This window comes from Colossoma macropomum, unplaced genomic scaffold (assembly GCF_904425465.1).
Source record: "Colossoma macropomum unplaced genomic scaffold, Colossoma_macropomum, whole genome shotgun sequence".
Classification (NCBI taxonomy): Eukaryota; Metazoa; Chordata; class Actinopteri; order Characiformes; family Serrasalmidae; genus Colossoma; species Colossoma macropomum.
Genome location: NW_023494793.1, coordinates 39,820,424 through 39,833,186, shown reverse-complemented (window position 1 = coordinate 39,833,186; position 12,763 = coordinate 39,820,424). Strand labels below are relative to the sequence as shown.

At 38.4% G+C, this 12,763-nt stretch overlaps 1 protein-coding gene across 1 annotated transcript in view; it reads right to left on the bottom strand.

Moving 5' to 3' along the window:
* Positions 1 to 8,785: 8,785 nt before the first annotated feature.
* adamts10 (ADAM metallopeptidase with thrombospondin type 1 motif, 10) overlaps positions 8,786 to 12,763 on the bottom strand; it is a 120,837-nt gene continuing 116,859 nt past the window's right edge. The window contains exon 25 of the mRNA XM_036579527.1: positions 8,786 to 10,996. Coding sequence (XP_036435420.1) covers positions 10,887 to 10,996 — 110 coding nt within the window. The 3' untranslated portion in view covers positions 8,786 to 10,886. The remainder of the gene's footprint in view (positions 10,997 to 12,763) is intronic.

The following is a 12,763-nucleotide window of genomic DNA, read 5'->3' as shown; positions in this document are numbered from 1 at the left end:
AGGAAGCAATAGCAGAAGCTGCGGCGTTCTTTTCAGGCGGTTTTACACAGAAAGGAAAAGCACACAGCTGACCTCAGATCAGCGTGCAACTGTCGGCGTGTGAAGTCATGAGAGCGGAGGCCCAGCAGCAGGTCCACTCCCACTGGCGGTTAGAACCACGACGGCCCCGCCCAGCAAACGCTCCCCTATCTCACCGCTCAGATCAAAACAATCATCTTCACACCTGCTGCTGAGGACCAGCTACGACAAACAGGAGTCTAAATCTCTGACATCAACCACCCAGTATGACTGACCTGATTCTTTAGAAGTTTCATCCTCTGAGAGACGCAATGCCTTCAAAACAAAGGCACTTTTGAGTTTACATGATGTGTCAAGGTATTATTGCAAAACCAAGTAAACATAAATAAAGTAACTGTGTTGATGTGATATGTTTTGTTTGCAACCACTCGACATGTTTCAATCATGAAGCGTTTTTTTCAGTGTAGAAGAACCACTTGTGGTTCCATGAAGAACCATGTTTGAAAAAGATAAATGTGTGAGGGTAAAGAACCTTTTTCAAGTTTAAAGAGCCTTTACATAACAGAAAGGTTCTATATGAATTCATTGTTTTTACTAGAACCTTTACATTGTGTGGAGGTTCTTTAAACTTTAAAACGGTTCTTCAAGCATTGAAAGATTTTTTTTTTCAAAAGTGGTTCTTTTATAGCTTCAGGCAAAGAACGTGTTTTAGCTCCCTTACTTTAAAAGGAAGTGTTTATATATGTGTGTATACATATATATATATATATATATATATGTTTTACCCAACATGGGAAAGTCAATGTACACCACCGTTAGCTTGGTATTTGTCTTTATGCTCTCCAAGCTGGGACTGACTTAATTGGCACTGATAGTATAACATGTTATCGACACTATTTATAATGCATTATATTAACAATTCATAATGTATAATAAACATGGCTATAAAGTGTAATTAATTTTTATAAATGTTTATAATCATGTTTATAATGCCATATTTATATATGCCATTTTCTTTACTAAAGAACCCTTCAAGAACCACCGTGTATGTAAGCACTGTTACAGTTTCAAAACACACTGTTTACTCCTCAGTCCATATATATAAACTACACTGCAAAACCAGATCATTTTGAAGTAGCTGTTTTGGTGTATATGTTTGTGTGCGCTATGAATGTTTGCTACACCAAATAGTGAAAAATGCGTTGTTGTTTTTACAAACGAGTAACTTGGACACCTTTTGAGTTCCGTAGAACAGTAAATGACACTGTACATATATTTAAGAAAGGAAAGAAAGATGTGGTGCCAAATGATTTGGGGAGACCACCTATGAGGTCAGTGGAAAAGTGGGGGTGTTGCAGAAAGTATTGCTCGCCTAAATGTTGATAGTTATACGCAAGGTTTCCACACCCCCGCTCAAACTACGTTTTTGTTGATTGAAAATACGTTAACAGACCCTTCACAGAAAACACACGTACATTTTAGTGTACAATTTCTATTTATTTGTGAAGTTTAACATATTGGGAAAAAAATAAAACATAAAATCTAAAACGTACCATTTTTCTTACAACTATATGTACGAAAGGTACCCCGATCTCCTTCCTCCCTTTTTTTGTGCCCACTCATATACAACAAATAGCCTGTCTGACAAAGCTGTTCTGCTGGAGGGGCTGTCCTATATCCCTGAGGGAACCAGAGGTACAGGCCCTCATCCCTCGCGATTGTGGTGCCCCCTCGATCGCTGAGAACAGTTTGTACCAATTGTAGATCAAAAAAACATAAACATAAAAACCATTTCAGCCTGAAGAGGAAAAAAGCAAACACACACGTTCTTCCGTTCACAATGCACCGCTTTTTTATTCATCGTATTATTTTCATTTTAGTTGGTCTAAATAAACTTCAGGGACGTATACTCCATCAGATGCACATTACAGTACACAATGTTATTTTCAATAGCACTTAAAAACAACAACAAAAACAGCTGTTAAACATCAACTGGTCTGGCCGTGTCTACCAAGATGAATCAACACACTTCAAGTGTAACATGTTAAGTAGAACAGAAATCATAGTTAATAATAACATCAATAATAATAATAATAATAATAATAATAATAACAATAATAATAAAAAGCTCACATCAAAAATAACAACACTCTCATGTTTCAGATCTACTCAGGCTTGATTACGTACTGTTTTTCCACAAAAATATGTCTCAATAATTCAATAGATAACATAGAATTCTGTCATTTTTTGTAGCTCTCATATTTCTTCTTACCTCAAGCAAGTTCCGATAAAAATAAATGTACTACATTTCGAGAGAGAAGGAAGAAATAGCACCATTCCAAAGCACCATAGACTGACCAACAGAGCTCCTCAGATCAAACAGGTGTACTGCCAAGCGTCAGAGCTGACCAAAGCTGACCAGGAGAAGGCCTGTCACAGCTCGGCCACTTTCCTGGACTGACCAGTCAATACAAAGAGAGACAAATGGCGTTTTCAAGAACAAGGCAGCGCGCCAATAAGATTTCCCGCTGTGGTTTAGATCTCATTTTGCTACTTACACAAACGTTCTCTCCCCAGCTCTCAGTGACCTAATGACCTGTTTAGACACGGCAGAAACAGCCCCACAACTGCCCCCAGACCTCATTAGTAAGGAGAGGGACTTCTGATAAATGTAGACCTGTTGTAAATTCTGTCCTTTAGTCATAAATCAGGCCTTAGCTGACAAAAGCACCATTCGGACAGGATTCGTTTTACAGGACTAAGCCTTAGGCAGCCTTAAGAATGTTTAAAACTATTTGTCTTGGCATTCGGGACGTTTTTGTCAATAAAAACACTGTATAACATAACAATAAACACACATAAACATACAGGATGATAACTGTAACTACTGGACTTACACAAGGAGAGCTGTGGAAATAGGCTAACATACATCAAATCACAAAGAACTGTTTATTTATTTGAATGTATTCTAATGTTAGTGTGTTTTCCAACAAATCAATGCTTATTAGTGAGATAAGTAGCTTTATACCACATGCGTCAGGCTCCAGTCATAACGGGCCGAAACAGTGCAGACTTTTGCACGCTGTCTCATTAACCACACGTGATTCGTCTCATCGGCTAATCAGCAAGGCCTTCCTGAAATGCTGATCTCCACAGCACTTTGGCCCGAAAGGTCCCCAGTTTGACATGCCTGCTTTACACTAACACAATGCAGTACTGGTGGACATTATAGTGCCCTTGTAAGCCAACAGTTGGTAATTAAGGGTCTGCTTATTACTACATTTTTACACAATGACTACAGTAAAATAAGCTTTTCCTGAGCACTGAGTCTCAATGCCTTTTAAACCAGAACCATAAATCCATACACTATATAATATACAAATAAAAACGCTTTAGAAAAAGCTTTTTTCACTCTTATTGCCAATTAATAATGTTTTACTGAGCAGCCTGTGACTTAGCAGCTACTGGCTTGATAAGGCTTAAGAAAAGCATTACAGGGTGCTTTATTTACTGTAGTCACTGCTTAATAATGTCATAATAAGCAGCCAGTTAATTACTAATTACTGGTTTGATATGTTGGATACCAGCTATTGAATTGACACATCTTAATTTGGACATAATTAAAAAGTTACACAGATTAAAGTGCTCTGGAAAAAGGCTTAAGTCAGCCTAGTTACTGCTTAATAGTGTAATAATAAGCCACCAGTAAATTGGTGACTACTGGCTTGTTAAGGCTTAATAAAAGCACTTCATGCCCTAAAATGCTTAGTTCTCCTTAGATATTGCTTAATAATGTTAATCACCAATCTACCAGCCTTTTAATGACCAATGACTGGTTTGTTAAGGCTTAATAAGGGCAACACAAGGGTATTATAATGTCCCCCATACTGAAGCATTACCAGTTTTATTCATATAATTTTCTGAGACTTTTTCACACTACTCTATATCTGTGAAGTTATGCTATCACAGAATGGCTGTAATGTTTATGTCTGGTTTGCACAGGATATGAAATCTGTGTATAAATTACAGAGACTAGAGTGAACCCTCGATTTACGCCTCGCTGGCACACCAAAAACATTCTGTGCACAATGTGTGAAGCTTTATTTGAATCGGAATTTCTCTCTTTAGTGAATGCGACGCGGCATCAGCATCAACATCAGTTTGAAAGCCGACCATCAAAATCGCCACATATATTCCATCTACAGGGGGTTGCCTTCTATGCGATGGTTCTGACACGTAACTACGTAACTCATGTTTATCAGGCTGAAGTTCCTCCACAAGAGGGCACTATTTGATAGTGCTTTGAGTCAGGCCACTGTGCATCCTTGTTTTTGTTGTATTATAGGCTTCAATATTATTCGGCAAATAATAATGCCTTCAATCAGCTTGAATTAGTCTGCTGAGAAAACGAGTAAATGCTTTGTGAAGTGCCTCTACACTTAATAGGCCTCTAGACAATATTTGCCAACATTTGACTGATATAACCTGGGTTTGTTTCTGCTGTTCATTTTAGCACAGGCAAAAGCTTCCGTAATCTTTACAGATGTGGGATTATATGTAATTATCGCAGATTAGATTATTGCATCTCCTTGTGTAACGCCAACCCCGTCCGAAAAGTACTAAGGAAACTAAGGGCTCGTCCACACGTCTATCTGAATATTTTTAAAAACATAGGGCCTCATTCACCAACCGTTCTTAAGACTAAATATTTTCGTTAAACCCACATACGCAGTTTCCACGAAGACTGTGATGTTCACCAATGTTTTCTTATTTAGGATTTGTTCTTAGGTTAGAACAGAATCTGCACACACTTTTTCTTAGGACTTTTCTCAAGAACACGTTTAAGAAAAAACTTATTAAGATATTGGTAAATGAGGCCCATATTTTTTTCTGTTTTCAAAAAAATCCTCACCCACACCCACAGCTTTTGAAAATCCACACGTGAACGCAAAAACAGCTCAAAAGCACTCACATGAGCATTCTAGCATTGTAGAGAGCGAATAAATTGACGTTATATGCCTCAAGAAGAACCCGTGTGCACTGCAGCAAAGTTGAAGCAGAGATTTTTCAACAAAGTTTTCCAAACACTGCAGGCTTTGACCTTCAGACCTCCATAATCCAGTATCTCACACATACTTAACATCCGATTACTGCCAGAAAATAAAAGCTTAAAAAGAGAAAAAAAGGCCTACCACTTGCTGCCGTGGGGTTGTTAATATACGCCCCCGTCTCTGAACTGTCCACACAGTCGAGGCAGAGAAGCTGAGTTTTTCTAGCTTTCTCCTCCATTTGAATTATAGAGTTAAGATTTTTTCAAATCTGACTTACTTAATGATCATGAAGTCATATACCATTAGAATCATGAGCGTCAGAAAGCTGAGTTTTCAAAAATATCCAGGTATGTGAGGACGAGGCCTAAGATAATCCTAACTGATCAGTGCTTTAAAGGTTGATTGCTCATAATCCGCTACTAATGACATTTGATGGCACCGATGAGCGATCTGCCTCGGTGATATAAAGTCACTGATCTGATAAATGAGCCAGGATACGGTAAGTCACAACAGACGCTTATGTCAGATAAGCTGATTCAATGTGAAAGCACTGCCTACATGTGCACATCATTCTGTGACTGAACAAAGGAAGATTGAACAGGATGGTGTGGCTGATTCACTGCTGTGTTGGTTTTATTCACACCAGCCTGGCTGTCACCAAAATGAATCTGTCCTCTTCACCCCAAATGAGGTCACGCTAACTAGATTTCACACATCCGAACCACTCATCATTTTTGGCCAATGTCATCTTTTAAATTCAAACCGACCTCTTTCTTTTGTTCATTGCTCTTTTGGGTGCAAAACTTACTGTACTTGAGTAAAAGTCGAAATAGTCGTGGCAAGATATTACTCGAGCAAAAGCAGAGTGAAACTCAGCAGACCTAAGTCAGTTTCATACGTTGGCAGCTATAGGTCTCATTCATAGAAACAGTTTTTTCAAAATAATGTAACACATTAAAGGAGAATTCCACCAATTTTTCAAAATATGTGCATAATTAAATGGCTAAGATGTAAACAAAGTCATTCAGAGTGGTTTCATTTGAAACACTCCATTCTAGAGAAACTTACAGTCAGAATTATTCACTGTGGTGGTGATGGGAACCAGACGTCTGTAGAGTTTTACGCCTCTAAAAGCTCCCTCAAAGAATATTATTACATTGTTTTATGATAGTTTTGACCATTTTTTTACATAACATATATTTTTAAAATCATCTCATGGTAGAGGGTACATGGAGGGTGTTATGAGGCAAAATAGCCCTCCAAAAACTATTTTTTTTACTTTTTATTTTTTCAAATTTACCATCATCCACATAAAAAAACGCAGCAGACACGTGTAGGTTCACTGGTGGTTTAGGACAGCAAATAAAATGGCTGTATTTGTGTTGTAGACATGGTGACCGCTGGTTCCTATCACCACCACTGTAAAGAAATTTGAGTCTCTACAATGAATTATTTAACATCAAATCACTCTGAATGACTCCAAACCACCAAATTATGCAGAAGTGTTTAAAAAATGGGTGGATTCCCCTTTAACTATATTATAGCTACAGTAACTGACAGCACTTTTACATTCGATGCTTAAGCACTGTTAAAAGTAAGTATTTTTGTACAAATATCACGTCTATGAGCCAATAAGAAGGCTTGCTTCAAAATCTAGGCTGCATAAATAACACTCATGCATGCTATTAACGTCAGGTTTAAGCCACGCCTACTTTTGGTGTGAAATGTTATTACATTTGAGATTGAGAAAAGCTTTATTTAGGATTCATTATCAATGTCAAGGTGTCTGTATTGCCAAAATCAATTTAAATGTACTATTTCTACTTGTGCTCAATTACAGAGGCTTTGTACTTTGTCCACACCTGCTTCTAAACAAAATAAAACGCTCTGAACGCTGACGACGGCCGAGATTAAGTCTGAACAACTCATTATCAGTCTCCAGCTGTACCAATCTCAATAGCAATATCAGTGGCGCTTACGCTAACTACATCAACAGCATTGCCTCATCGACTTCCCTTCTATATCAACACCGGGCCAAAAGGCAAGACGACGGCAAGTAAACCACCCAGAACCACAGTATAGTCAGAAAAACAGATTATACAGTATGAGAAAAAGGACTAACACAATTATGAAGCTTATGACACTGAACAATCCACAACATCTCCAAGGCTGTAATTAAAACGATAAGATTATAAAATGAAAGAACATGAATTAAATATTCGTCACTTGTCAGTTTCGACATGGTAAGAGGTGATCTTATCACAGACAGCAAAACAGCCTTTATGAGTTAGAACCAGGAACATTTCGGTGAGAAAAGAGTTTTCAACAGTGAACAGATGAGGATAATCAGTGTAGTGTCCTCAAATCCAGCCACGGACTGACGCAGCACTGCACACTTCAACAAAGCACCAACAACTACTAACCTAAGCAGTCCTTAAAGTGGAGCTCCACTCATTTTTCTAAATGTCTGCATGATTAAACGGTTTAGACAAAGTAAACAAAGTCATTCGGAGTGGTTTGATCTGAAATGAGCCACTTTTGGGAAATTTTCGAAGAATCGTACACAGTGGTGGTGGTGATCGGAACCAGACGTCTGAAGAGTTTAATGCTTTTAAAAGCTCCCTCACAGAAAGTTATTATATGAAATGCATGCTGTCTGGTGTCTGAGACATTGATTTATGATAGTTTTGAGAAGGTTTTAGTCTAAAATGTATTTTTTTTTTTAAAGTGAATCATGGCAGAGGGGGGACATGCAGGGTGTTGTAAGGAAAAAGCCCCCAAAGACATGTTTTTTTAGATTTACCACTATTTTACCTTTTTTATTTTACTACTATACATATAAAACTCAAAACGTATAGGTTCACTGGTAAGTAAGTTTCTGTACAATAAACTATTTCACACCAAACCATGACTTTGTTTACATCTCAAAAACTGCATTATGCAGAAATTTTGAAAAATTTGTTGGACTTTCCCTTAAATATGAGCCTTGGAGTCCCAGTACACTCAACAATATGACCACAGTGACATCAGACATGCATATATGAATGTGGCTCAAGGCTGATTTGCACAGATTAATGTTCACACTTCCAAAAAAAAAAAATCCTATTTGTTTCACACTCTGGCAAAAAATCTGATTTCGTATTCAACCTTGTAATGTGAACACAGCCTTAGTTCGTGAACAGGTTGACACTTTCCTCATGAGTTGAATCAGGAGCGCTAGGCTTCGTTTACACAAATCAGACTTGATCAAATCAGATTTTTAGACTGACTGTTCACCAGAGGCAAATACTCAAGTAAAAGTATTGTTACTTCAGTGAAATAAAGCACCTTTTCAATGAACTACTTGAGTGGAGGTACAAACACATGAGCTCAAAAACTACTTAAGTACTGAGTAACTTATAGACCTGCAGTGGAGCTACTTGGTACATCCAGTCTCTGTGAGCATAGAACTGAAGTTAGGGTTTATTCTTCTCTATCTGGATCTCTTGTGGTCTAACATAAAATGCTTAAGCTCCAATATAAGCGGTGACCCATCACAAACCAGTACAGATGCTGTCACCAAGGTAACAGAATGAAATGAATAATTAAATGTCAAAAAGAGTGAAAAATGCACTCTTAAAAATAAAGGAACAATGCCACAGAAGAACCATTTTTGGTTCTTAAAGAAACACTTTTTGTAAATGAGATGTGTTCTATCCAAGAGTCTATAGAACACATCTCATTTACAAAAAGTGTTTCTTTAAGAACCAAAAATGGTTCTTCCTAATTACGTTAGGAAGTAGTACATCCTAATTACGTCTTTGTTTTTTCAGTTCAAAGCTTCTTGTAGTTCTTTGATGACATCACTCAAGAATCATTGCTCAAGAATCTTTACTTTTAAAAGTGCAGACTTTCTTCATGAACACAGTTGTATGTTTGAACACTCCTGCTCAAATGACGTTTTGTTGATTTTCTAAGGGAAAATAAGTTAACACATCCTCTACATAGAACACACTTAAATGGCATTCGCCTGCAAATTTTAGTGCACAATTTCAGTTTATTTGCAGAGTTTAACTAAACAATTTCAACAGAGTTTAAGACAACATATAAAATGTGCCATAATATTTGCACGTTTTTATTCCCAGTATGTTAAAATCAGCAAATAAACAGTAATTCTGCTAATTCTGTCAACCACAGGGCCTGCAGGCCAGATCAGACCCGCAACACAATCCTATCCGGCCGCAAAAGTAATTAAATTTTCTGTTAATATTAGATTGTTTCACAATGTGCGGAACTACGTGCCCCAGCATGCATTGCAATGTAATGTGCACTCTGGCTCCAACAACAGTCTATGGGACGGTGGTTACACCTCAATTCTATGCAATTCAACACCAGTCATATCACCAAACACACTAACTGCATTTCAGCTGCAGTTCAACCAATATAAACACTTAATGCAGCTCAGCAGCTCAGAAACTGAGCCCAAGTCTTAATGAACCTGCAGTAAAGAAAGGATGCCAGGCGTGTAGTTCAAGCAGATAGGTAGGTTTAAAAGACTGAGCACCTGGAGACGTTTAAACTTTGAATATTTCAAGTATTCATGTAATATTTCAAGGTCTACTAAAAGTGTCTGTATTTTGCTGTTGAAGTTTCTGCATATTTTGAATAAACAATAGCCAGTTTGGGTTACAGCACGACAATCATTAGAATTTTTTTTTTTCTCTGGTCCACAGATTTGATGAGATTTTCTGATATGGCCCTTTAAGTGGTTGAGTTGACACCCCTGCTGTGGAGGATGTGTTAACTCAGGGTTTCCCAACCTGGTCCTCAAACGGTCCACATCCATATGTGTTGTAAGTTAAGTTAAAAGCAAAAATGTGGACCATCCAGGCCTTCAGGACCGGGTTGAGAAACACTGTTAACTTACTTTCACCTAGAAAATCAACAGAACATGTTCTTTGCCAAGGGGCGCCCAAACTTTTGCATACGACTGTATACTTGAGTATAAGTAAAAGTACCTTCATGTGAAAGTACAAATCCATCAAAACTGAACTGAAGTACTAGTGACCGAGTGAATGCAACTAATTACCTCCCACCTCTGGTGTTCCCACTGTAAGTTATGAGTGACCTAATCAGGTTTGTACAGTCAGTCTGTGGCTTGCCCATCTACACTGGTCATCATAGTAACTATGCTGGTGTGCGTAAAATGATTAGAGAGGAATTGACAAAAATCTGCTGCTGATTTTGAGGTGAGGAAGCTCAGCGCAATGAAGAAATACACATAACTGGTCAAACGGAGTCGCGTGTACAGAGATATAAAAAGTGGCTTGATTCCAATTTGATTTGTCTTTTTCTGTGCAGACCGCAGAAAATCATTCCTACTTCAAACTCTACGCCAAACAAAACACAAAAATATGCAGTGCATGGAGTCTGCAGGGTTGAGAATCACTGTATAAAGGGCCTGATAATTATCTGAAGAATTGAATAAGGTATTTTGGGAAAAAAAGCATGGAAAAACACCACTGTGTGCGGTGCTGTGGTCCTCTGTGGCTGGATCTGAGGGAGCCTGGTATGCAGTATGGCTGACAGAAGACTAGCACCACGCTAAAGAGAGCTAGAAGAAAGGCAGACGGATCTCTGTCCGTCCGATATTCAGAGCAGCCGTGCCAGAGCAGCTGGACTGGAGAGTTGAAGACAGCAGCACAGTCTCTATCTCGCTCTGCCTCTCTCTTTCTGTCTCTCCCTCTCTCTCTGTCTCTGCCCTGGAATGTGGAGCTGGGGCGGTGTTGGCCCAGGCAGAGCGAAAGAGAAGAAGAGAGGAGAGAGGGAGAGAGGAGGTCAGTGTCCTTGGCAGGTCTTGCAGCACATCTGTCGGAAGTATGGGCGGCTGCAGAACTTGAACCTGAGCACCAGGGGGCAGTATGCCACTGTGTTCACATCTTTGCACTCTGAATCAATAAAACACAGTAAAAAAAAAAATAAAAGAAACGATACAACAGTCTACCACAAAATGATGAATGAAACATTAACTCTTATTATTACATTAGTATTTAATAATTATCTATTATATAAACCTATTATCAACAACATTCACTTATATACTGTCATTTATATTACATTGAAAACAAAGGGTAGTTTCAAAAAGTCTCTAGTTTCTCTGTGTCTGTCAGAGTTTCCAGCCATTCATACACTATGTGTCCAAAAGCTTCTACACCCTTTATCTAATTATAATTCGGCTACTTTAAGGTGCTTGAACAGGTGTTCAAATACAAGATGTACAATCTCCATAGAACCGGACAATCTGGAGCAGCAGCACATGAGCCTAAGGTCACCATGCCCGATGCAAAGCGTCAACTAGAGGGGTATAAAGCCCCCAGAATTGGACTGTGGAGCAGTGTGACTGTGTTATCTGGAGTGATGGAGCTCCATCCAGTACTTTTGGGATGAGTTTGTGATCCAGAACTGATCATCTAACATCAGTACCTGATCTCATTAATGCTCAATCAAATCCTCACAGCAATGTTCCAACATCTACTGTAGATGTAAGCCTTTCCAGAAAACTAGAGGCTGTTACTGCAGCACAAACTCACTATTAATACCCTTCATTTCGGAAGAAACACTGGATGAGCAGGTGTCTACAAACTTTTGGACATATAGAGTAGTTTAGCCTTTTCTCATTCACATCATTACATTTTACAGTAGTTGTAAATTAAAGCAACTATATATATATAGCTGTATGAAAAAGTTTGAATACCCCTGATCAAATAAAGTTTGGTTGATTTTCTAGAAAATAAGTTTACATATCCTCTACAAGTAACACACTTAAATATGGTATCTTTTTGCAAATTTTAGGGCCCAATTTCCAATATGTAAAAAAAAAAACAACACAAAATATAAAATGAATTTTTATAAACAGGTCACATTTTATGTTATATTTCTCCCTGTATGTTAAACTCAGCTAACAAACAGTAATTGTGCAGAGGTGTGTTCGCTGTAGAGGATGGGTTCTCTGATTTTCACTAAGAAAATTAACCAAATATTGACCAGGGGTGCCCAAACTTTTGCACACGACTGTATATATTTACAGAGAGAGAGAGAGAGAGAGAGAGAGAGAGAGAAAGAGAGAGAGAGAGAGAGAGAGAGAGAGAGCGCAAGCAGAGATGGCACTGATCTAATACCATCAAAAAATTCTGGATCGGATACTAAACTCAGTCATACTGTTGTCCAAAAGTTTGGAATCACTTGTCATATTAACCCATTAAAATCCCAGGTTTATTACATACTAAGGCTTATTATTCAGTAACTACAGGGACTTCAGTGCAAACTGGCCGAGCTATTCTTAGGATATAGAAGCATGTAATAAAACCTTGGGCCTGCTGGTGGATCCTGGCCATTTAAGGGGTTAATAACATCTAATATGCAACAATAATGTATACACTGTAGTTTGAAATACTATAAGCTAGACTCCAAAAGGTATTTTAAGAAGTTGAAATCAATATTTCAATATTTTGGGAACACCAGCGAAGTATTACTGTTTGGAAAAAATGGCATTGTGCCATCTCTACTACACAGGGATAGAGCGAGAGAGAGATAGAGAGAGAGGGGGAGAGAGAGAGAGAGGGGGAGAGAGAGAGAGAGAGAGAGAGGGAGAGAGAGAGAGAGAGAGAGAGAGAGGGAGGGAGAGAGAGAGAGAGAGAGAGAGAGAGAGAGAGAGA